The sequence below is a fragment of the Suncus etruscus genome, chromosome 16 (genome assembly GCF_024139225.1).
Source record: "Suncus etruscus isolate mSunEtr1 chromosome 16, mSunEtr1.pri.cur, whole genome shotgun sequence".
NCBI lineage: Eukaryota > Metazoa > Chordata > Mammalia > Eulipotyphla > Soricidae > Suncus > Suncus etruscus.
In genome coordinates this window covers 86,931,433-86,958,840 of record NC_064863.1, presented here as the reverse complement: position 1 = coordinate 86,958,840, position 27,408 = coordinate 86,931,433, and the positions used below count along the sequence as shown (strand labels likewise).

Sequence of the window (27,408 nt, the reverse complement as noted above, 5' to 3'; positions counted from 1 at the left end):
TGTAAAGTCAGCCATTTCTTACTCAGTCACTCGCTTGCTGGGTAGCTTCAGAATGTAGTTTTTTTGGGGTCACTTCCCAGGGCTCTGAGGAGAGCTTCAAGGATTCAGAAAAGACAGAGAAGCGCAGGGCAGGGCTCCATTCAGGTCCTCAGTTTCCTCAGAAGAAGCACAGCAGGGCGGAGACTCCGCAGGTAGAGCAATCAGCACTCCACCTGGCAGTCCCCAGTCAGCCATTACTCACTCACTTGCTCGCTGGGTAGCTTCAGAATGCTGTTTTGGGGGGTTCGCTTCCCAGGGCTTTGAGGAGAACTTCAAGAATTTAGAAAAGACAGAGAAGCACAGGACAGGGCTCCCTTCAGGTCCTCAGTTTCCTCAGAAGACACAAATTAAAATGTTATCTGCTTAAAGTTTGTGGGCAATTTATAATATATTTACAAGGAAATAAGTCCATATTAGAATACATAGTAATGATATTGTAAACCTCTAGATGAGAGTAACTCAAAATATCCTTAGAACTAACAAATGTCTGTTATTAAGTTAGCCTCAATTAAATTAGCAAGAATTTAAAGAATGCTTTTAAGAAAAATATTTGTATTTCTCTAATATGAATATGAAATATAAGTTATAGATAATTTACAATAAAATGAAAATTTTTGCTAAATCATTCAACATCTTCTTTAGAAGCATGGTTAACTATAACTTTGTAATTTACAAAACTTTAGTTTTAAAAAGAGAAAAATAAGGAAGAACTAAATCAATTGTTTATAACCTGTTTTATTAATGAAAAAACAATTATGTTAAATGTTTTGCTTATTGAACTAGTCAGAAGTAGGATTCAATGCCCTCTCAGCCTCAGTCTTACATTACTTTCTTTATACCCAACTACCTCATGATAGAACTTTCAAAATGTTGTAAGATGTTTGATCAGATTATAATAGTGTTACAACCTTGATAGGTTGGGTTTCTTTGAAAAGACTGTATAATTATAAAATTTATAAAATCTAAATACCAGAAAATTACAAAAAGAACAAATATATATTAAAATTAACTGAGACCTAGTTTTAACCTTGAAGTCATTCCTAGTTGGTAGGTGAATAAGAATAAAAACTACTTTTCTCAGGAGAAAAATCTCCAAATTCAAATTTATGACTTAAGGGCCAGAGTGGTGGCACAGTCATAGGATGTTTGCCTTGTACGTGGCTGACCTAGGATGGACCATGGTTTGATCCCCTGGCATTCGATTTGGTCCCCTAAGCCAGGAGCGATTTCTGAGCACATAGCTAGGAGTAATCCCTGAGTGTCACCAGGTGTGACACAAAAAAACAAAAAAAATTTGTTTAGAAATTAAGACTTATACATCTTACTCTAAAGTATGTTTCTACTTTATTGGATATACCAGCAATATCTTAAGTGGATGCATTCACATGTCATTGCCATACTTCCTGACAAACTCACAAATGTAATCACCTTGCAGATTGACTCTAAAATTTAACTTATTCTACTGTGTCTCTTTCCTAGTAGGGTAACAAGGTCTTTCTTGTTTCCTAATTGCCAAACAGTTGATCAATTATGTCATCACTCCCTTGAGCCTAAAAACAAATTTTTTTGTGAATCTTTCTATTCAAATACAACTAGAGGCAACTTAAAAAGAGAGCAAGGATGGTGGGGGGAATTAATTAAAAAAAAAGACAGCAGGCTATGATCAAATGATAGAGCATGTGTCTAGCACTTGTGAGTCCTTTGATTCTTCGCAATGAAAGCCATCTATGTAAGCATATAGAGTATAGCCTTGGTGACTTCTGAACATTGTCATGTTTGAATACCACACTGCATGAATGAGCTTTACTAGTAAATATCCTGTCCTGCAACAAGACAGAGCCAACTAGCTACACATTTATAATCTAGTTAAGGCAACCATGAAGATCATGTCAGTAAATTCACCTATATGACATCTCATTTTTAATTCTTTCCTAAATTAGGTTTTATTTAAATTTCTTCTTTAACTTTAATTTATTTTAGACACCTTGGATTACAAAGATGTTAATCATAGGATTTAAAGTATACATTACTCCAAAACTATATCCTTCACCTAGAGTATCCATTTTACTCCACCACTATTCTGGTCTCCTTAATTACCCATTATCTCCCCCAACATGCTTCCCATCTAGTAAGCTGTTTTTTTAAAGCTGATTTCAGACTCGGATGCCTTTTGAATGTTTTTTTGTCTTTTGCGTTTCATTCCATGCCAATCTTTTTTTTTAATTACAAGTATTTCACAGTTATATTTAAGGTACATAGTGACAATGAACTAGGGCAATTTCATTACCAGTGTTGACCTCATTCTGCCCTGTTTCCAATATGCATCCCATAACTCAGTGCTTCTCAATTATTTTCTGTCATGCCCCCCTAGGAAGAAGAAAACATTTTTGTGCCCCCCACACGACTATAAATAGTTTCTTTATTTTAAAAACTTTAACCTGCAAAACAAAAATATATAAAATAATTTGAGCTGATTTTTCAAATCAGAGGTGATATCTGGATTAATGGCTACAATGAGCACTGTTTCAAGTCAGCCCCTGAAGAGGTTGACTGATGGAGGGATGGAGGATGAGGCCTTTCTCTTCCAGCTTGGAGCACACATCTGCCACCCTGTCTAGCCACGATTCTGAAGTGAAACGGCGGGTAAACAGCTCGCAGACAGTCAGGCTTGTGGAAATATTAGCTTTATTCGGTGGACAAGACTGAAGTCCCAAGACTCAGCCTCAGTTCCAGCAAAAATCCTCTCACCTTCCACAGACCCTTGTTTTTATCCCCCAGAATCAGGTACCACCCAATGGTGGGATCAGATACCAACCAATGGTGGAAGCATAATCAGGTACTACCCTAGCGTGGGGACAGAATGCCAGGTCACACCCTAAGGTAGGGCACAATCACCAATCAGATTAGGGTCAGTAACATACTAATCCCTTAAAATATTTACATACACAACAATTCCCCCGTTTGTTTTTAGTAAACAAATAATATTGTCTACAATTATTAAAGGAAAAACTAGTCAATAATAAAAGAGCGGCTGTTTGCATAAGCGCATCACAGGAAAATGTAAAGAAAAACTTCTAACCTAAACACAGGGTGTCTAAAACCAGAAACATGTATCAAGGAATCAACTACAAGCTCCTGAGAATATAAATCTAAGACATAAATAGATCCTTCAAAGAGACGCCAGAAAGGTTGTGTAGCAAGCAAGAAGCACCTTTTCTTTATTTGTTGTTGGTAGTGGTGGTTTTTGGGTCACACCTGGCAGTGCTCAGGAGTTACTCCTGGCTCCATGCTCAGAAATCGTTCCTGGCAGATACCGGCATTCATTCGAACCAATGACCTTCTGCATGAAAGGCAAACGCCTTACCTCCATGCTATCTCTCCGGCCCCATTTTCATTCAAGTCCAGGTAGACCAGAAAACCCATCTTTGAGGGCATTGAACTAGGCCTTTATTTCGGAGGAAGAGGCACGTACACCCCCTGCACAGTGGGGAGCCACTGCAATGATGATCAATAGGTATCTGAACTTAATCCAAGTTCTTAATCCAGTCTGAAGTCCACAAGATGTCTGAAATTGATGTCAATTATTTATAGATGGGAGCTTAAGTCACAAACCAAAACAAAATGTTTAAGGCAGAGACCCTCCCTGTGTAAATAAACAACTTGAGGGCCCATCCAAAATAGGTGGAACCTCCTATAAACCTAGTATTTTGCCTATGATGCGCCCACACAAAAAACTCTGAGAACAGACAAAAATATCATTTAGGAAATTATAGACAACAATATCTAACTCACAAACCTAAAGTCAAGAAGGCAAAACCCTAATGTAATACAACATCAATTCCTAAGATTAAAAACTAAAATAGAAAACCATTAATTACAATAGTCAAAAGAGGTGTAGTACCAAATATAACTTCAAAGGATTACAATTATAAGAAAAATACAAAAGGTGAAATTTCTACAGAGTCCAATACCAATTTGTAAAGATGAGGGGTCTGGAACTCCGAAAAGATCGGCAAAAAACACTTGATGGGTCTGGAAAAGCGGGTTGAAGCCTTGTACAGAAGATAACATTAAGCTGAATGAAGAAGGAAGGCCAGTACAGTCATCCATGTGTTGGAGCATCCCCAAGTGTTACATCATTACCATCATGAATTGGTTGGGCTTCTACATTTCCTTTGGGATCAGTGCTATCTTGGGGTAGTCATTGTAGAAATGGTCAACAATAGTACTGTGTATGTGGATGGAAAACCAGAAATTCAGATAGCACAGTTTAACTGGGATCCAGAGACTGTGTGTCTTATCCATGGATCTTTTCTCTGGGGTTACATTGTGACACAAATTCCAGGTGGCTTCATTTCCAACAAGTTTGCAACATATATGGTGTAAAACTCCAAGACTTCAATCTTGTCCACCGAATAAAGCTAATATTTCCACAAGCCTGACTGTCTGTGAACTGTTTACCCGCCGTTTCACCTCAGAACCGTCGGCTAGACAGGGTGGCAGACGCGTGCTCCGAGCTGGAAGAGAAAGACCTCATCCTCCATCTCTCCATCAGTCAACCTCTTCAGGGGCTGACTTGCAACATAATGACGCCCAAACAGGCTGAACCTGGACCCTCAATAACTGTAAGTGAAATACTTCATTGGAAATTTTCTCTGCTGACCATTAAATGGTTTCTGTGGTTAGTCATGTGGATTCTGCCACACTTTTTCTTATGCATTGGTTCTATAGTATACAAGTGGATTATTCCATTTTGTTTAAAACTAATTGGTTTTGATCTAAGGACAATCACTGCAGTTGGATGGTTGTGGTCTATATTTCAAATGAAAATTGCATTGTCTCCAGCCATCATAGCTTATGGAAATATTAGCTTTATTCGGTGGACAAGACTGAAGTCCCAAGACTCAGCCTCAGTTCCAGCAAAAAGCCTCTCGCCTTCCACAGACCCTTATTTTTATCCCCAGAATCAGGTACCACCCAATGGTGGGATCAGATACCAAACCAAAGTCAACGACAATAAAATCAAGATTTTCAATCTACAACAAAACTCTACACAAAGAGGACCTGTTACACTAGCAGTCCGGGATGCAAAGGGGGGAGGTCTGAGATATTATATGCTGGGATAGGAGTGGAGAGAGAACAACACTGTTTGGTAGAAATTTTCTGTTACTATGAACCTTAAATATAACTGTGAAAGACTTGTAATTCACATTGGTCACAATAGAAATTATTTTTAAATAAAGATTTCCCACATTTTAGTGCACCTATACAAAAAGGAATGATGACATATTGTATTGTTGGTTCATTTGGGGGTAAAAACTATAGGCCATTCAATCTCTGTGCCCTGGGTTTGACCTGAGCTTTTATACCAAGCTAAAACTTCATTCTAAACTACTAGAACTAACCAAAACAAACAAAAATAAAATTTTTAAAAAGAATTATATTTAGAAATAAACACACTGAGATTTATAACTACTAAGAATTAAACATAGAAAGAAAATATAGATATCTTCATAAAATCTTTTGAGATAGTCTTGGAGGAAGGGATAAGATTGGGGACACATTTTTGTCCCACACCACAGTCTTATTGAGTCTGAGAAATGGTTTGAAGCAGTATGGGATCAGGTAGTGTCTTTGAGTTGGAGGTCCTTCTTTAGCTGAGTCCAGTAGCATGAACAGTCCAAATTGAGGGAGTGTGGGGTAAAAAAGAGCCAAGTGGCAGCTTGTTGAGGCAGGGGGTGGTCCCAGTTCCTAAGGAGTCAAGAACTGAGGGTAAATAGGGTTAAATAGAGAAAGAAGGTTTGAGAGGATAAGAGGATAGAAGAAGTTCTGATTGGGGGAAGGGATAACATATAACAGGGGCTATATACAATATAGGCATGGATTGTTTGCAATATAGATTAGCCAAACATAGTGAAATCCACTGCATACAAACTTAAGCCCACTTACAGACAGACATTAGAGATCTATTCATAGGTTTCAGTTGGAGGCCTGACCCTTATGGGGTTGGTCAGAGAACTTGAAATATAATTTAATTAAGAAATTTTAAAAATAAATAAATTTATTTATTATTTATTTATATAAATAAAATAAATAAATTTTAAAAATAGATAAATTGAACCAGCACATCAAAGGGGAAAGGTTTTCTGATTCCTAGGTACTTCATCAATGGCAGAGGTGAACTTTGCTAAATGAAACTTTCAGGGTTATAGTGTTCATGGAGCATTTTAATATATACATAATTTTCACATCTAGAGTACAGGACTAAACAATATGGTAGTGAGCACTATAAGAGGAGTCTACCAGGGGCTGGCGTGGTGGCGCTAGAGGTAAAGTGTCTGCCTTGAGAGTGCGAGCCTAGGACGGACCGCGGTTCGATCCCCCGGCATCCCATATGGTCCCCCAAGCCAGGAGTGACTTCTGAGCGCATAGCCAGGAGTAACCCCTGAGTGTCACCGGGTGTGGCCCAAAAACAAAAACAAAAACAAAAAGAGGAGTCTACCCTATGTAGTATCATCCACTGTGTCTTGTGCATCGAGGTTTCTTTTCTGAAAGAAACTGACAGTGTGGGCATTATGATATAATAGTAACATAGTTTAAATTGAAATAGAAGAAAAAAGGAGAAAAGAAACAAAGAAAATATAAGAGAAGGGAAAAATAGTAATTTGCAAAAACATAATGAATGGGAATTGTAACATAAGTCTATAGTGTGCCATTACCTATTACAGTGGTTTCTGTGGACAGGAGGTTAGAAGACATAATCAAAAGGAACTGGGTAAATTGGAGTATTTTATCAAGACATTGTCATAATGAGCACATAATATGTTAGAGCACCAAATTGCAAAATTAGGGTGTCAAACCTGTATGTCCAAAAACCTCTATGGACAAAGTAGTTGAATAGTTATTGTATACCTAATAAAATTAAGGCACGAAAACATACTAATAGTGAGGATTGCAGTGGGTGTCTGGCATCCACTCATATTCTGCACCTGATTCTGTGGATAAAAACATTAGAACATTATTATAGGCCTTTGTAGTGAGAGGTTGATTGAACACCTGTTTGATTTAAACAGTTGTTTCCATTGTTGCAGGTTTCATTGTAGTATGAAAGAGAGTAAAGGCTTTGTTTTCCTCCCCTTGCACTTGTTTTGATCACTTCTCCTTGCTGTACCTTGGTACCTATGGTGTTCAAAGTATTTACCATTTAGACCATTGTGTTTCTTCATAGAGTTATTATAAATACCACATAAAAGTGATATCATTCTGTATTTATTTTCTTTTCTGGCTTACTTTATTTAACATAATATTTTCTACTTTCACCTATGTTGCTGCAAGTTGCATGATTGTATCATTTCTTATCATTATGTAGTATTCCATTGTGTGTATATACCACAACTTTATGACTTTATGACTTAAGACTGTCACCTGTTGTTGGACTTCTAAGTTGATTCCAAATCTTGGCTATTGTACTGAGTATTGCAATGAATAGTGGTGTGTATACATCCTTTTAGATTAATGTCTTTCAATAGATAGATTGGTTATCGTTCAGTAGATAACCAAGAGAAGGGTTTCTGGGTCATATGGCAGCTCAATTTTGAGTTTACTGAGAACCCTCCATACTGTTTTCCATAGGGGTTGGACCAGGCAGCATTCCCACTAGCAGTGAATGAGAGTTCCTTTCTTACCACATACCCACCAACAGAGATTGGTTCCATTATTTCTAATATGCCATCCTCACAGGTGTAAGATGTTACCTCATTGTTGTCTTGATTTGGATTTCCCTAATGTGAGTGACGATGAACACGTTTTCATTTGTCTATTGGCCATCTGTTTGTCTTCCTCAGAGAAGTGTCTATTAATTTCTTCTCCCCACTTTTCAATGTTTTTTTTTAGGTTTTGTGGAGCTAACCTTTCTGAGTACTTTGTATATCCTAGATATAAATGGTCAGTTGAGTGAAAAAATTTTCCCATTCCATTAGCTGTCTTATAGTTTTAGCCCATGTTTCTTTTGCCATTCAGTAACATTTTAGTTTGATATAGTCCCATTTATTTAGGTTTGACGCTATAAAACTTGCCCTTGGCATTCTATCATTAAAGATAGTTTTGAGCTATAGGTCTTGGAGTGTTCTGCCTATGTTTTCATCAATGAACTTTATACCTTCAGGTTTGAATTCAAGATTTTAATTCCTTTTGAGTTGACTTTTGTGTAAACTGTAAAGTATGAATCAATCTTTAATTTCTACAGGTGGTTGTTAAAAAAAACTGTCTTTGTTCATTCATTTCAAGTTCTTGCCTCTATTGTCAAATATTAGTTGACCTTTTATTTGGGGATATGTCACTGAATATTCTATTCTGACCCATTTGTCTGAGACTGTCTTGTTCCAGTACCATGCTATTTTGATTACTATAGCTTTATAGTAAAGCCTCAGGTTGAGTAAAGAGATGCCACCCAGTTTCTTGGTTTCCAATATGGATTTGGCTAAACTAGGTCTTTTGTGGTTTCACAATAATTTTATAATTGATTGTTCTAAGTCCTTAAAAATGATGTTTGAATTTGGATAGGGATTTAATTTTGATGATGTTGATCCTTTCTACTCATTAGCATGGTATGTTCTTCCAAATCTTTAGGTCCTCTTCAATTTCTTTCTGAAGGTTTTGAAGTGTTCATGGTATAGATCTTTCACCTTTCTTTTTAGGTTGATTCCTAGCACTTTGTATTTTTAGATACTATTTTAAATGGGATGGACTTCTTTATCTCTTTCTCCTCTGCTTCTTTGTATAGAGGAATGCTACTGTCTTTTGTGTATTGTCTTTTGTGTTTTGTGTCTTATATATATTGTGTAAAGTAGCTGGCCACTTTGTTATATGGGTTTATTGTTTCTAGGAGCTTTACTGTAGATTCTTTAGGGTTTTTGATGTATATCATTATATCATCTGCAAATAGAGATAATTTGACTTCCTCTTTCTCTATTTTAATTCTTTTGATTCTCTTCTATCTATTGCTAGGATTTCTACTACTATGTTGAATAAAAGTGGAGACAGTGTATAGCTTTGGATAATGCCTACTTAGTGAAAATGCTTTCAATCTTTGGTCATTAAGGATAATGTTGACTGTGGGTATATATATATATACCCACAGATATATATATATATATATATATATATATATATATATATATATATATCTGTACCTGTCTTGAAAAAGGTTCCTTCCAACCCTATTTTGCTTAGTGTTTTCATCATCAATAGGTGTTGGATTTTGTCAAATGACTTTTCTGCATCTATTGATATGATCATGTGGTTTTTGTCTTTTCTTTTTGTTGATATGATGTATGATATTGATTCTTATATGTTGATGTCACAGACCGATTGGTCTTGATAAAAATGAACCTTCTGGGGTGCATTGAAAGGTGTGTATGGGGTTGGCAAATGGGTAACAGAGGCCAAGAAGTTAAGTTGGGTTCAAGCTCCGTTCCATTTATTCAAAGCAAAAGGTGAAATATATATACTCAATTTCTTGACAAATCATAAGGCTAAGCACAAGGGCAAATTATTCAAGGCATATTTATGATGCAGGATAGTTTCACTTTTAAAGCTGCTTCTTGCTATCAGTAGTTTCTCAGTAGCAAGGTCAGTTCAGAATGGTTTTGGCTTTATGCATACTGAACTGGGGCCAGAAATGTTCACATAGGCTAAGAGCACAGTGGGATTTGAGGGTGAGTAATTATTCTGTAAGACTAAATAAAAATACTTATGTCTAGGGGGGACTGGAAAAATACTTGTGTCTAAGCAAATGTTCCTCATAGGGTGTCTGAGTAATTTTTAAAATGTCAACTAAATTATGTCTCAAATATTTTTCAAATATCAGCTAAAATATTTCTCAAATAATATTTATGCTACATCCCTATATTTCCCGAATGATTAATCTACAGGCAATCAAGTTCTTTTCAGGGCCCTAATACCTGTGAGTACAGGTTATTTTCCAAGCATCTTTTCTTATAGATGCTACTTTTCAACGTCCTCTCTGTGAGTACAGACTGCTTTGAAAAAGATGCTATAATAGCAGACAGTTAAAAAAAAAAAAACATCCTTTCTCTTTAGAATTTAGGGCCTTTTTAAATTTGATGCCTTCCTAGATCTCAGAATTTATTAACATGGGGGATGTAGTATGTTGAACATCCTTGCATCCCTGGGATGAAACCCACTTGGTCATGTTGTATGATCTTTTTGATGTGTCGTTGGAATCGGTTTGCTAAGATTTTGGTAAGGATTTTTGCATGCATGTTCTTTAGTGATATTGGTCTGTAGTTTTCTTTCTTGGTGGTATCTTTGTCAGCTTTGGGAATGAGCATGTTATTAGCTTCATAAAAGGAATTATGAAAGATTCCTGTCTTTTTTAATGTTTTAAAAGAGCCTTCAAATCAATGGTAGTAATTTTTCTCTGAATGTTTGATAGAATTCACCTGTAAAACCAGATGGTCATGGACTTATTGGGGAGCTTCTTAAATACTGTTTCAAATTCATTAGATGTGATTGGCCAGTTTAAGGTTTCTACTTCCTCTTTATTAAGTCTTGGAAGATATTTTTCCAGGAATTTGTCAATTTCTTCTGGGTTCCATAAATTAACTGAGTACAGTCGTTCATAGTATGCCCTCATGATGTGTTGGATTTCTTGGAGCTCTGTTGTAAACTCTCCCATTTCATTTGTGATCTGATTTATTTTCCCCTTTTTTGTGAGTCTTGCCAGCAGTTTGTCTATCTTGTTTATTCTTTCAAAAAACCAATTCCTGGTCTCACTGATTCTTTGCACTGTTTTCTTTGTTTCTATGTTTATTTCTGCTCTGATTATTATTATTTCTTGTTTTCTACCTGTGTTTGGTTTCTTTGATCCTGAGTTTTCAGATCCTTAAGGTGTCCCTTTAAACTGTAATTGTCATTTTTATTTTTTCTAATGTAGGCCTCTATTGCTAATTACTGCTTTTGCTGTGTCCTATGAATTTTGGCAATTTCTTCTTTATTTTCATTCATTTCAAGGAGTTTTTTTATTTCTTTCTTGATTTTCTCTTTGATCCAGCTGTTGTTGATCAGCATGTTGTAGTCTCTAGGTGTTGGATTTTCTCCACAACTTTTTACAGTCAATGTTTATCTCTGTTGCATTGCGGTCTGATAGGGTACATGGTATAATTTTTATATTTGTGACTTTATTTAAGTTAGATTTGTGTCCTAATGTGGTTCATCTTAGAAAAGGTTCCATGTGCACTTGAGAAGAATGTGGATTTTATTTTCTGAGGATGGAGAGCTCTGTATAAATCCATTGATCCTAATTTTTCTTATTTCTTTCTTTTTTTATTTTTTTTACTTTCTCTTGTGTCTTTGCTAGTTTTCTACCTAGTAGATTTGTCTAGTGGCAATAATGGTGTGTTGAAATTTCCCGCTACTATCACATTTTCATCCTTATGTTTTTCCTGGTTTGTGAGCAAATGATATTTTGTTGACTCTACATTTGGTGCATAAGTGTAGATCAAAGTTAGTATTTCTTGGTTTAATGTCCCCCTGATCAATAAGTAGAGTCCATCTTTGTCTCTGAGTACTTTTTTGAGGTTGAATGCAATTTGGTCTGATATGAGTATGGCCGTCCCAGCTTTTTAGTTTGTTTATTTTCCAATGGTATTTATAAAAGATTTTCATCCTTTTACTCTAAGTTTGTATTTATCCTGAGTTTTTAGGTGTGTTTCCTGCAGGCAGAAGGTATCTGGGTTTTGTTTCCTGATTAAACCCTCTCTCTGTGCCTTTTAATGGGAGAGTTTAATTCATTGATATTTAAAGAAATTATTGACAGGGTGGATTTTTGTGCTATTATATTGTATAGGGTTGTTGTTATAATTGGGTATTTGATTTGTGTAATTGATCTCTGAATAGTTCATTTAGGGTCGGTTTGGTTTGTGCAAATGTTACAAGTTCTTTTTTGTCTGAGAATGTTTATAACCCTCCTTCCCTTGTAAATGAGATTTGTCCTGGATGGTGAACTCTAGGTTGGAAGTTTCGCCCTTTAGTAGTTTAAATATATCATTCCACTGTCTTCTTGCCTGAATTGTTTTACATGGAAGATCTGATTAGATTATTATGTTCCTTCCTTTGTACTTGAGTTTTTTTCTCCCTTATTACCTTAAGTAATTCATCTCTCTCTTATTTTTTGTTTTTTTTTTTTTTGTTGTTGTTGTTGTTGTTGTTGGAATTTTTTCATTTGGATTGCTATATGTCTTGGTGTGGATCTATTTTGTTTGGTACTCCTTTTGCCTCTTGGATTTGTACAGCTGTCTCTTCCAGAGAATGAGAAAGTTCTCTGATATTAGCTTTATTACTACTTCTTCTCCTTTCCTTTTTTCCTCCCTTTCTGGTATTTATTTTAGTCATAGTTTACTTCTTTTGTCTTTATTCATTAAGTACCTTACCTTTTTTCAATGTTTTGTCTTTCATTTCTTTATTGACTTTTTTGTTGTTGTTGGCTTGTATTTTGCCTTCAAGTTCATTCAGGCCATTTTCTATGTGTATTTTTCTGCTATTCTGGCTTGCTAGCACGTTTTTTTAGTTCTATTAGTTCCATGTATATGGATTATCTCATCTTCTGATAGAATTCTTCTTTGAGTGGTTTGAATTTTCATCTATGGATTTCTTAATTTCTTTGGTTAGAGATTCCTGAGTTCCATTGCTAAGACATTAAATGCTGCTATTAGATTCTCATCTATAGGCTTTGTGTGCTTTATAGGACTTGGAAATTTGTTAATATTTCTCTCCATATCCCAGTTTTAAAGGTAAAATTCAAATAGATTAAAGACCTTGATATCAGACCTGAAAACCATAAGGTATATAGAACAAAATGTAGGTAAAATACTCCATGACATTGAGACTAAAGGCAATTTTAAGTAGGAAACAGCACTCTCCAAAACAGTGAAAGCACAGATAAACAGAAGGGAATATATTAAGCTGAGAAGCTTCTCCACCTCAAAGGAAATAGTGCCCAGGATATGAGAACTACCCACTGAGTGGAAAAAACTATTCACCCAATACACATCAGATAAGGGGCTAATATCCAAAATATACAAGGCACTGACAGAACTTTACCAAAAAAAGCATCTAACTGCATCAAAAACGGGGAGAAGAAATGAACAGACACTGTCAAAGAAGAAATACAAATGACCAAAAAGCACATGAAAAAATGCTCCATATCACTAATCATCAGAAAGATGCAAATCAAAAGAACTATGAGTTACCATCTCACACCACAGAGATTGGCTCATATCACAGAGAATGAGAACAAGCAGTGCTGGCCAAGATGTGAAGAGAAAGGAACTCTTATTCACTACTGGTGGGAATGCCATCTAGTTCAGCCTTTATGGAAAACAATATGGAGATTCCTGAAAAAACTGGAAATTGAGCTCCCATAAGATCAAACTATACCACTCCTAGGATATACCCTAGGAACATAAAAATTTTACAATACAAAAATCCCTTCCTCACACCTATATTCATTGCAGTGCTATTTATAATAGCCAGACTCTGGAAACATGATCGAGCAATTTTATATAGATGCCCTACAACTAAAGAAACTGTGGTACATATATACAATGGAATATTATGTAGCCATCAGGAGAGATGAAGTCATGAAATTTTTTTATATATGGATGTACATGAAATCTATTATGTTGAGTGAAATAAGTCAGAGGGAGAGAGATAGACGCAGAATAGTCTCACTCATCTACGGGTTTTAAGAAAAATAGAAGACTTTTTTGCAATAATTCTTAGAGACAAAATTGAGGAGGGCTCGAAGGTCCAGCTCACAATATGAAGCTCACCACAAAGAGTGATGATTGCAGCTAGAGAAATAACTACACTGAGAACTTTTCTAACAATGTGAATGAATGAGGGAAGTAGAAAGCCTGTCTAGAGTATAGGCGGGGGTGGGGTGGGGAGGAGGGAGATTTGGGACATTGGTGATGGGAACGTTGCACTGGTGAAGGGGGATGACTGAAACCCAACCACAATCATGTTTGTAATCAAGTTGTTTAAATAAAAATATTAATTTAAAAAATAAAATAATTGTGGTCTTTTTTTGTTTTGACAGCTTTTTGGAGACTACAGCTTATTATTTTATGAAAGCAAAACTTGGAGAAAAGGAAGTATCACCAAATGTTTTCTTCAGTATCTGGCATGAATTCAGTTCTGATTTTAAAGATTTTTGGAAAAAGGAAAACAAGCTTATTCTACAAGAGAGGTTTGTCTGTCTGTATATTTATTTCTATTTGACAATGTAATTTTAAAATTGCTATTTTATTAAGTTATATACCAATATTGCCAGCACTGTAGTCTGGATGGAAAAATTAAAAAGTTCTCTATGTGAAGATTCAAGAATAAAATGATTTGACAAAAAGTGGCATTTAGAGAAAAAGTCAATGTATATACTGTCATTTACAACGAAGAGCTGAGATAATAGTCTGTAATACCAATATCTGTTTAAACGACTTACATAATGAAAATACATGATCTTTCAGCACCCAGTTCTTATACAGGTTGATCAGTTCCGACTATTATTGTCATTGTGGACCCTTCTCTTCCTTAACTGCACTGCTCCTATTTATACTGCACTATTTGTAAAGCTTTCTACCATGAACTGGTTCTCCTGGATAATATCACCATACTTTGTTTTATTTTTTATATCTCACAAATAAGTGACATTATTTTATGTTTATATTTTATTTTTCTCAGCATAATGCTTCTCCATAATCCTCTTATAATCAGATTTCATGACTTTATTTCCCAAACACCTGCATAGTATTCCATTGTGTAGATGTATCACTATTTCATTAGCCACTCATCTGTTCTCGGACACTTGGGTTGTTTCCAGATTCTGGCTATTGTAAATAGGCTGTTATGAACATAGGAATGCAGAAGGTTTTTCTGCATTTTTTTTTGTGGTTCCTAGTGTATATTCCTAGGAGTGTTAATGCATGGTAGCTATTTGCTAACAATAGTGCAAACCACAATGTCTAAAGGGAAAAAGAAAAGAAAGAGAAACAAGAGAGAGGGAGAAAAAAAGGAAAGAAAGAAAGAAAGAAAGAAAGAAAGAAAGAAAGAAAGAAAGAAAGAAAGAAAGAAAGAAAGAAAGAAAGAAAGAAAGAAAGAAAGAAAGAAAGAAAGAAAGAAAGAAAGAAAGAAAGAAAGAAAGAAAGAAAGAAAGAAAGAAAGAAAGAAAGAAAGAAAGAAAGAAAGAAAGAAAGAAAGAAAGAAAGAAAGAAAGAAAAAGAAAGAAAAAGAGAAGAGAAGAGAAGAGAGAAGAGAAAAGAAGAGGAGAGGAGAGGAGAAGAGAAGAGAAGAGAGAAGAGAGGAGAAGAGAAGAGAAGAGAAGAGAAGAGAAGAGAAGAGAAGAGAAGAGAAGAGAAGAGAAGAGAAGAGAAGAGAAGAGAAGAGAAGAGAAGAGAAGAGAAGAGAAAATGTCTGCTCCAGAAGAAGTTAGGTGTGAAAGGTGAGAGAGAAACTGGGAAGATTGTTAGAGAGAAATGTGTAGAGGTGAACAATTTTGTAACCGAAATATTTAAATAAAATAATTAAAATATAAAAATACCTTCATGGGACTGGAAAGATAGTAGAGCGTGTTTGGCACTTGCCTAGAATTAACAGAGACCAGTTCAATCCCTCCCATCCCTTATGGTTCTGGAGTCAAGTAGGAGAATACCCTGAACACAGAAAGGTCTGAACAAAAAAATAAAAGGCATAAGTATTCGCAGCCTACATGAAAAAGTATTACTTTGATTTTACCTTTAAGTATGAGTTTGAAAAAATAGTGTATGTATTTTGTTACTTTAAAGCAATTCTAATTTTAAATTTATTTATTTGGATAAAATAATTTATTGATCTAAAAAGAGTAATAATATTCTTTGTGTATCAGAAAACAAAAAGAGTATTCTGATGACCAAAAAACATAGCACCTATACAGGTAATTAATAATTTTGTTTTATGTAAATTATAAGGTATTGTCCATTTCAATTTGTATGACTTTTTTCTCATATATCAAGAAAATAGATTTGTCTGTTTTCTTTTTTATAAAAGATAAAATCAAAATGTTGTCTTTTCAAAGACAAAATTAAAATCATTTGTCTAAATGGTATGTAAATTTTCCTGTCACAAAAAACAATTTATAATAATTAAAATTTTTAACATCTTCAATATATCAGAACATAAAACCAAGTCCAGAATCCTTCTAACAGTGGGGTCCTATGTGACTCCACAAATACATAAAGAAAACAATACTTTAGGCCTGAAATGTCAACTTTTAACCTTGCACAATATTTTCTATAGATAAATTATTTGATTTTTTAAAAATTTTGATGTTTGATCAGTAGAAAAGGTATTTTTAAAAATTATTTTCAATTTGTTTTTTTAATATTTTTGTTTTATTAATATAAATATTTGTTTAAGCACCATAATTACAAGCATGTTTTTAGTTGAGTTTTAGTTATAAATAGAATACCCCCTTTCACCAGTGCAACATTCCCACCACCAATGCCCTCCCCACCCCTGCCTGTATTCGCAATAGGCATTCTTCTGCTCTCATTCTTTAACATTGTCATGCTAGTTGTTAGTGTAGTTATTTAGCTAACAGAGTTTACCAGAAACATATAATATATGCAACATATAACATATAATAATATAATATTAGATTACCAGGCATAATCAAGTAGAAAATGAGTAGATTTTAATTTTTTCATGACATTATCATAATGAGCACTGTCTTCTGATATATCTGTAATATATAAAATATAGTATAGCTTTGCAATGGGAAACTGGGGTGACCAACTTATATTTCCAAGTACCACTGTGAACAAAAATATTCCGTAGTTGCTATAGACATAGTAAAATTTAGACATTAAAACTTCTTATAGTGAGCACTGTAGTGGGAGTCCATAGCTTTCAAACACATTTGCACCCATTTCTGTGGATAAAAGTATTAGAACATTATTATAGATATCTATAAAGAGCAGTTGATTGAAAATCTGCTCAGTCTAAACAGCTGTATTTGTTCTTGATGAAAGAGTTTAATCTATTGACATCTAAGGAAAATATTGACAGAAAGTCTGTTGTGCCATTATATTGTGTAGGATTGTTGTTACAATTGGGGGTTTGGTTTGTGTGATTTTTCTTTAAGTAGTTCATTTAGGGTCGGTTTGGTTAGAGCAAATATTGTGAGTTCTTTATTGTCTGAGAACGTTTTTAACCCTCCCTCCCATGTAAATGAGAGTTTTGTTGGCTAGTGGACTCTAGGACTACTCATTCAGTAGGTTGAATATGTCATTCCACTAATTTATTTTCTTTCTTTAAGTCATCATGAGATACAGAGTTAAATAATTGTTTATAATTGAATTCAGTCAACCCCCAATTCTTACAGCTGTGTTCATTTCTGGACACCAATTTTCTCTGTTACATCATCCTGAACCCCAGCCTGCCTCTATGGCATATACTTTTCTTCTCTCTCTTTCCCCTATTTTCATTTTAAAGATCAGAGTTTGCAATACTGTTATTGAAGGAGTATCATACATGTCACTTTACTTCCACTCAGTTCCAGTTTTTGTTCATAGTAATCATATCCAACTGGTATTGTTAAATGGTCCCTTCTTTGACCTAACTAAATGTCTCCCATTATTTCTATTGTCTTTTGATATGATATTGTCATACTATCATTTTATAACCCACAGACGAGTGATATTCTGTGTCTATCTCTATCCCTCTGACTCATCTTACTCAGCATGATAGTACCTATATATATTCATGTATAAGCAAATTCCAAGACTTCATTTTTTCTAACAGTTGCATAGTATTACATTGTGTAGATGTAGCACATTTGTTTTAAACATTCATCTGTTCTTGGGCACTTTTCCAGATTGTGGCTACTGTGAATAGTGCTGCAGTGAATAGGCTTGTGTCAAATGCATTTTCTGCATTGTGTGTTTGGTCCCAATTGTATTAGTGTTTTATTATTTCACTATATTTTATCCCTATAAATTTGTGTCTATTGTTTAATTTGTACAATTATAACGAGCTACATAATGGTTGTTTTAACATTTATAAAATAAAACAATATTACCCCCCAGTTAGAGGGGGAAATAAGGGAGGCACCAGGACCAAACAGGTGCAAGACTACCAAGTAGTAGGCTAGATACAGAGGGGACCACATATTCTAGCAACCCTGGGGGTGAGGGAAGAGGATATGGGAGGTAGGACAAAAACGGAGGTGTAGGGAGGACAGTTTGGTGATGGGAATCCCCCCTGATTTTATGTAAATATGTACCTAAAATATTATTGTCAACAATATGTAAGCCACTATGATCAAAATAAAAATTATATTATAAAAGAAAAAAATAAAACAATATTAAAATTGATTTGATAGATATTCACTGTTTTTTATAGAATAGTGAAAATGGTGTGAAAACAACACATAAAAATTCAGAAGTACAATTCTGTATTTGAGAAAATTCAAGCCTCTGAACTTGTCTTGAAAGTAAACTGGAAGTTTGACTAAAATTTTGGGAGTTCATAAAAAAGAAGAAATCAAAAGTGCTAATGCTTTTATTTTTAAGATGCAGTAATAGTTATTATATAATTAAGTAATACATACTTTGCAAAGACTAATCATTTAATAACGTATATTCAAAATAGGTTTATTATATGAAATAGAATGGCACTTGATCTTTCTTTTCTCCTCTTCTTTTCTTCTCTCTCTTTCTCTCTCTCCCAGACATCTTTCAAAGTTTTTCAATAAAAACTGTTTTTGCTTTCCTAAAAAAAAATTCTTAAGAGTTGATGTATCTTCCACCTACCATAAGTGTTAAAATGATAACGTATTTATTTAAATCTGTATCTTTATTTCCCCCCCCCCTCTCTTTTACTCAGAGTAAAAGAAGCTGAAGAGGTATGTAGGCAAAAGAAAGGAAAATCACTTTATAAAATCAAACCAAGACATGACTCTGGAATTGTAAGTCTTCAACTTTTCTGAATTTTAATATGTGAATCTCCTTTGTATAAAGCCATTGTCACTATTTAAGCTCTTAAGAAGTTTTTCCTTTTAAGCTTAAGCAAGTAATTAGTTTCTAAAAGAACCTTCTCTTCTTAGGGCATTTCGGTGGGTAAAAAGAAGCTAATAGAATTTTAATGTTCATTTAGATATTATGAATGAAAATAATTTTAAACTTTTTTTTTTTTTTTTTTTTTTGGTTTTTGGGCCACACCCGGCGTTGCTCAGGGGTTACTCCTGGCTGTCTGCTCAGAAATAGCTCCTGGCAGGCACGGGGACCCTATGGGACACCGGGATTCGAACCAACCACCTTTGGTCCTGGATCGGCTGCTTGCAAGGCAAACGCCGCTGTGCTATCTCTCCGGGCCCCATTTTAAACATTTTTTAAAATAAAATATGAGTGCATGTATTTGGATTTATGAGTGTTTGTGAAAAACATGACCAATCTTTCACTGCTCTGCGCCAAACTAGTGTGCCCCCAGAGTCTCCTAAATGACTCACTAAGATGATCCGGTGGTCCCCAGTGCCAAAAGGGCCCAATCAGCATTGAATTCTCTTCAGCAGTCAAGTCAAAGTTTATAGAAAATGGTCCTTCGTCCTTTCTGAGTGCTGATTAGTAACTTCACACCTTAATAGAGTATTTTGAAGTAAATAAATACAACATGATGTAAATGAAAAAGATATTTAAAGACTCTATATTGATGTGTGGTTTAATGAACCTATTTAGAAAAAAATTGGGGCTGTATTTTTATTTAGAAGTTATGTACCGGATTTGGGAAGACAGCTCAGAGTAGTGACTGATCTGGCTGATTTGCCAAGCTGAATATTACCAGGTGTGGCACTAACAATCTGAGAATAGCTATATAGCAGAATAGAATCAATTAAAGTGTCATTTTCCCTATCTAATTTCTTATCATACTTTGACAATATATTACAAAGTAAGTATTAGCAAACTTTAGAGGCACTAAACAGTGATCTTTTTTTTTTTTTTTTTTTTGGTTTTTGGGCCACACCCGTTTGATGCTCAGGGGTTACTCCTGGCTAAGTGCTCAGAAATTGCCCCTGGCTTGGGGGGACCATATGGGACGCCGGGGGATCGAACCGCGGTCCGTTCCTTGGCTAGCACTTACAAGGCAGACACCTTATCTCTAGCGCCACCTTCCCGGCCCCAAACAGTGATCTTTTAAGTCAATTAGCTAAGCATTTTACAAGTCAGTTTGTGGTTATTCTTCAATAATATATTTGGTATATTTCTGCAATTGTAAAATGTTTACTTTTTAAGATAATTTAATAAATAAATTCATAGGTTATTAAAATTTTTTAATTATTTTCCTCTAAATTTCTCTGTATAAAAATAAACCTACTATAATGATAAGCATTATATTACAATGTAGTTAACCTTTTATTATTAAAGTGAATTCTTAACATGCTATAAACTGCTGTTATAAACATAAAAGATAATGATAATTTAGAAATTAGAAAATTAATTTTCACATTTATGTTTGCATGTAATTGAGAATCAGCAGGGTGAGTTTGAATACTTTTAATGATTATTGAAGCAAAAATTAAAAACTTTTTCTCTCAAAAATTTTTGGTGAGGGGCCGGAGAGATAGCATGGATGTAAGGCATTTGCCTTGCATGCAGAAGGTTGGTGGTTTGAATCCTGGCATTTCATATAGTCCCTGAGCCTGCCAGGAGCGATTTCTGAGCATAGAACCAGGAGTAACCCCTGAACACTGCTGGGTGAGACCCAAAAATTTAAAAAAAAATTTTTTTTGATGATGTGGTGAAAAATTTAGGAGAGAAATTTTATTCAAATTTTTTCTATGTTTTTGATGCTATTATCCCTTCCCTACTGATTCTTATGCAAATGTAGTTAAAGACTATTTGACTATTCTAAACTTCACGCATTTTTAAAATTCTTTTTGTTAACTCTATATTTTATGTGGTGTATTTATTTTCAGAAAGCAAAAATTAGCATGAAGACCTGAACAATAAAATGTGGAATGAAAATGAGTATCTGTAACATGTCCACACAATGCATCTGACAAAGAGAGGGAAGAAATCTACAGCATGTTAATCATTTTTTATCTTTAACTCTTTCTTTGGTTTTCTACAGAGTTCACTCTTCAATATCACTGTACATTCATAAAAAATGCAAAGTCAGTACGAGAGTGACAATTTGAAATATTTTCTCTTTGCTAAGTTTATGGTATTACTAGACCAAAACTGTGTGGATAAGAGTAGTATCTGCATTAATTTTGAACATGCTAAAAATTAACATAATTCTCGACTTTTTAAAATAATCTTTATCAGAGCAACAACACTTTCCTTTTACTGACAACCAGTGCTCCACACCAATGTGTTTAGGTATATGAGTAAAATGTTATTTCTAGTGAATTGTTTTTAGCAGTTTCATGTCTCCATATACATTCTCTCAATATTTTAAGGCCATCTATATACCACAAAAAAGGCTTTCCCAACTCTTGGGTTACTCTCCATAATTCTTTTTGTAATATACTATTTTCTTCTTCCCCCATTAGTGAGATAATTTGTAGAAAATAATATGTGGCTAAATAAAAGTTATTTTCTATATTTACTATACATAGAGACCAGAATTTTAAAGAATGAAGCTTTTGTCAGAGTATGCCCTTTAGATCCTCATAAAGCTATCAGCAAAGGTAAAATAAACTGAAGGTGTGATTCTCTGTAAGCTTAAAATATTATATATTTGTAAAGACATTAAAGTAAATTACAATCATAAAATTATCGAACATAATTTAATATTAGGCCTTGATATGAAAGTTTTGTAATAAATTTATATCCTTATCGAACCAATTAAGTAGCATACTTTCTTCAGTTTTGTTAAACAATTGAGACTCTTTACATGGGGCAACAAAACTGTAAAATAAATATGTAATCAATCATCTAAAGAAGTCTAGGAAAGGATTTTACTTTAATTTTAGGTGTGAGAACACAGTATATTTTAGCTTTTGATGCATTGTGTTCTTTTTGACTAATGCTTTTTTTAGTTTATTTTCATGACATTTGTTGGGGATACTGATTGTGAATAAAAGGGAGAATTTATTGCAACCAATTATGGAAACTACTTACAAAGATAAATAGTACTCTAAATCATAACTACATTTATATTTATGTATAGTATGGTCTTACCTTCTAAATTGTAATTTAAATGCAAAGAAACAATAGTTGGATTTTGTGGTTGTTGTTTTCTAGTCTTACTTTTCCCTTTATTTCCTCCTATGTGTATACTACAATTCTTCAATGAAATAATTGGGCATTTAACAAAGATAGCCTGTGCAATACTGTATTTAGTGTTTCTATTTCAACTTTTCTAAAATGTTAATTTATATGAATAATAAAATATTTATGTGCCTGGTTGTGATTATTACCTGAGGACACATAAACTTCAACCATTGTTTACTTATTGTAATAATGACTTTATTGGAGATACAATGATTTTCACAAATGTACTTGCTGCTCAACTTTTTCCTCTCCTTTTTTTTTTATAATTTTTATTGTGACCAAAGTGAATTACAATTTTTTCACAGTAATATCTAAGGTACATGGTGACAATGAATTAGGGCCATTCCCATATCCAGTGTTTTCCTCCCTCCACCCTGTTCCCAGCATGCCTCCCATATCTAACCCCTTTGTCCTCTGAACTGCTAGTATAACTGATCCCCTCTGTGTATAGTTAGTTGTAGTTTGGGTATCAATTTTGTTGTCATTGACTTTGAGATTGGTATAAGTCTGATCATTTTTTATTTCCACGCAATGTTCATAAGACTGTTTGATCCTGCACCATCCATTTTTCCCCTCAATTTATGAGGTAGAACAAGATGATTCAAGTTCTGTGGTTCTTTTGGAAAAAGGAAAAAAAAGAAAGCTTGGAAGAGTCCATCTAGAGGCTATAAATATCAATTTAAAAGAAGAAAGGAGGAAAAGAAAGAAGAAAAATATAACAAAAAAACACAAAAAACAAATCAAGGAACTACAAAAAGGCACAACAGCAAAAACAACAAAACAACAATCACAATAAATAAAAAGAAAAATCATAAAAGAAAAAAGGAAGGAGGGTTGCTGTGGCAAGCTTTTGAGCTTTTTTTTTTTTTTTCTTTTGATAGGCACAGTATGTATTAGGGAAATTAGAAAGGGAATTCCCTTGGCCTAAGAGATACAGGGTTTTTTTGCTCTTGAGGCATACTGTCATGAAAACAACTACAGGCTCCACATGCTCATTATCAAACCCCTAGGTCTTGTTATGGTGCCAGGAAATGTTTCGCTCAGTTGTGTAGCTAGAGATATTGGTATTTGCACAGGTCATAGTACAAAGTCTAGGATAGAATTGTTTTTTTACGGTTCTAGAAATTCTGCTCCATCATGGTTGTTATAATCAGTCTTCTGTACTTAGTGGTCTTAGTTTTTGCACAGATCCTAGGATAGTCTTTTATTATGATTCCAGAAGTACTGCACTGTCGCAGTTGTCAAATTCAGACATCTGGAATCAGAGATCTTTGACTCTGTACAAATCCTAGGCTGAAGCCTAGGCTAGGATCTTTCTTATTAGTCCCAGGATAAGATTTTCCTAGTAGTGGTTGTCAAAGTCAGTCTTCTATAATTAGTGATCTTGATTTTTGCGCAGATCAAAGAGAAGACATTGTCTTCTGATTTCATCTTACTGTTAGGTGATGAAGTAGGTCAATCTGTTCTTAGATCAGGTTGTTGCTGTTTCCTCATCATCAGGATGTCATATCAAAACTAACACAAGTTGGTACCAGAGCAGTATTAGGAATTCCCTGGGGGGAGTTTGGTTCCTGGTGCTGTTTCAGGGAACTGTGTTGGTTTTACATTTGGGATCTGGGGTTCAGAGTTGAACAGTTACTGTCCGATCACATGAAATCAAAGATGGGTCCACATGACACCTATTCAGAATGGAATCAAAGTTGGGTCCACATGACACATGTTCAGAATGGGGGAATGTATGGGATTTTATCCCTTATAGATAAGAACTGTTTCTATACAAAAATTCTTCTTTCTTAGTATGCCTTTACAAAAGGGAGTGGTGCTATATTATATTGCTGGTGCAATTGGGGGTAAGATGACAGGCTACACCACCTCTGTGCCCTAGTTTTGACCTGATCTTTTATCCCAAGCAAGACTTTTTCTTTTAGGTTTTCATACCAAGCAGAACCAAAACGATGATGTTAAAGAAAATATATATGTATAAAAAATAGAAGAAATAAAAAATGAAATTTTCTTTCTTTTTTTATTTTTTAATAAAATATTTTAGCACCATAATTATAAGCATGATTGTAGTTGGGTTTTAGTCAGTGCAACATTCCCACCACCAATGCCCCCTCCCTCTTCCACCACCCCTTCCTGTTTTTGAGATAGGCATTCTACTTTTCTCACTCATTAACATTGTTGTGCTAGTTGTTAGTGTAGTTATTTCCCTAACAATATTTACCATTCTTTGTAGTGAGCTTCTATTGTGAGTCAGTCCTTCTAAACCTAATCTCTATTGTCTCTGAGCCTAATTACAATAATGTCTTTAATTTTTGGTAAAACCCATAGATGAATGAGACTAATCTGTGACTATCTCTCTCCCTCTGACTTATTTCACTTAGCATAATAGATTCCATGTACATCCATGTATAGGAAAATTTCATGACTTCATGTCTCCTGATGGCTGCATAATATTCCTTTGTGTATATGTACCACAGTTTCTTTTAGCCATTCTCTGTTGAAGAGCATCTTGATTGTTTCTAGAGTCTGGCTATTATAAATAGCGCTGGAATGAATAGAAGTGTAAAGAAGGGGTTTTTGAGTTGTATTTTTGTGTTCCTAAGGTATATCCCAAGAAGTGGTGTAGCTGGACCATATTGGAGCTCAATTTCCAGTGTTTTCAGGAATCTCCATATTGTTTTTCATAAAGGCTGGACTAGAGGCTTTTCCCAACAGCAGTGAATAAGAGTTCAATTTGTTCCACTTCCCTCCCAGCACTGCATGTTCTAATTCTTTGTGATGTGTGCCAATCTCTGATGTGAGATGGTACTGAAAGGTCCGGAAGTCCTAATTTTAGCTGCCCGGCGCAAAGAAATGAAGAGGCTTATGAGTTCCAGCAGATGCTTTAAAAAGTGCTTTTAATACTGACCATTATGAATGGTCAGGGTCTATGAATTCCCACCAGAATCAAAGACCTCGTGGGTCCCTCGTTACCCCCTTATATAGGATGGGAAGTGGGAGGGGAAGAAGAGTCCTTGAGGGCTGGACTTCCGCTACGATAACACCAATGATTCGTGAGGTAGGGGTAGAGGTGGGGCCGAGGCAGTGACGACTTCCTTAAGGGGCAGGGCACCCACCAAGGTTGGTGGGGGGGGGGCTGATTTCCCTTTTCAATCCCCACTTCTTGTACTGGAGGCTTCTAATCCTAGAAGCCAATGTGATTTTGGGGCCTTTACTTTCTGATATTACTGGTCATAATTATTTGCATGAGCTAACCCTGCATGGGCCAATGGCTACCAGAAGTAAAAAGGCTTAGGAGGGGCCCCAGTAGGAGTATTAGATAGGGGAGAATTCCATGCCATAAAGACCATAAGGGACCATTTAATAGCTTTGTATCTTGGCCAGCTACTCTTGATGGTGCTTGATTTTGTTTTACACATTTGAAATTAACTTTTGTGAGAGTTTGTTATTTCTGTTTAGCCCTGCTAGTTTTGCTTTTCCAGTTACCAATTTTCCTGCAACTTCTGAGCCCTACCAGTAGAGTGCTCAGACCTAGGAGTGCCTAAGAAATGTATGCTAGGCAGAGGGATGGGCTCTGTTCCTGGGATGATGTTAATGTTGGGGAGCACTAATGCTGGGATGCATAAGCCAAATTTTTACCACATATTTATATCCGTTTCGGAGGTAAATACCCTGGGCTAGAGGGATCAGGCAGGACTTTTGAGCACTGAGTACCTTCTACCTGACCCAGGTTTACAGATTTGGTGCTGTTATGAATAGCAAACAGAAGATTTAAAGCTAAACGGGATTACCTTTTGACATAAGTACAGGTAGAAGAAGCAAAGGTTAGATTACCTAGTGAGACAGGGACAGCCAGAGGCCAATTTCCCCCACCCCCAAGAGGGAGGCAAAGGCTGAGGTTTTGCTTTACACACCCATTCTGGCCCCCCAAACACACACATGGGAAGTAGAGGACCGGAGGTAAGCAGTTCGAGCCCTTCCTTAGCAAGTGCCAGGGAGAGCATTTTCAGAGTTAGTGAGTGCATTAGGGCTGAAGTGTGCCCGCCAGACCCGTATCTTGAGAGGATCCTCAGTGTGCTTCACTTTTCAGGTTTTGGATGGAAGGCGTGAACCCAGGAAGCATGCAGTTCACCTTGACAGCAGTTCTTTTCACATAGGCTGTGAATTCCACAACGAAAATAAGGAGGTTTCTGCTTTCTTTTCTTCATTTTTGCAACTTAAACAGCTGTTGGGGTAGAGAGCCCTAAACTCCAGTTGCCTTTCCTGCACTGGGTTAGACAGAGATGAAGAAATTTTATTTTTATTAATGACTGTTTTACTTTTTAACATTACCAAGAGAAGCATAATTTTTGCTACCTGCTTTAACCTCTGGGATAGATAGGCATAATGTTATTCTTAGTAGTTAACTTGGCTTATTAATTTCTGCGGCCTTTATTTTCCCCTTATAGTTTTTTTTTCTTTGATGACCATTTTGCTTTAGAGATTTCATTACCCTAGAAGTTATTAGAGGGAACGTGGTCGAAGATCAATCTTCTGTAGCTACTTCAGGCTGACAGGGGACTGCAGTTTCAATCTCTAGATAGGGTGAAATCTCATATTTCCCTAAAGGAGCAGTTAACTGGTTTACTTTTACAGTTTTAACACCTGAAAAGGATTAGATTAATTATACAGGGGAATATTACTTAACCCACTCAGGCCTTGGAGCAGTAAATAGCACAACTTGAATGGCATAGCTGTTCTTATTGTCTGTAATGATAGCACAAATTAATTAACAGAAAACAAAGCATAATAGCATTATGAATAAACAGTTTTGAGTTACTTCAGTTAGACTAACATTTGCATTTGCAATTTATGATTTGGTTTAATACAACTAGTAAGAGCATTTTTACATGAGTTACTTTAAAGAAGTGGGTTTTAAATTAGGCCCACTAGAATTTTAATTAGCTACCAAAAATGGTTTTTCTCTCCACCTTTACCTTGTACCTTACCCGGTATTTGAATAACTTGGCTTTTTTCTTTGCACATATACAGCACT

General features: G+C 35.2%; 1 protein-coding gene across 19 annotated transcripts in view; it reads left to right on the top strand.

Moving 5' to 3' along the window:
- The window catches only part of FMN2 (formin 2), a 378,131-nt gene extending 355,622 nt beyond the window's left edge, over positions 1-22,509 (top strand). For all 19 annotated transcript variants that reach the window (XM_049790085.1, XM_049790080.1, XM_049790076.1 and 16 more), the window contains 3 exons: positions 14,162-14,311; positions 18,982-19,063; positions 21,068-22,509. In XM_049790085.1, coding sequence (XP_049646042.1) covers positions 14,162-14,311; positions 18,982-19,063; positions 21,068-21,094 — 259 coding nt within the window. In that variant the 3' untranslated portion in view covers positions 21,095-22,509. The remainder of the gene's footprint in view (positions 1-14,161; positions 14,312-18,981; positions 19,064-21,067) is intronic.
- The last annotated feature ends 4,899 nt before the right edge of the window (positions 22,510-27,408 follow it).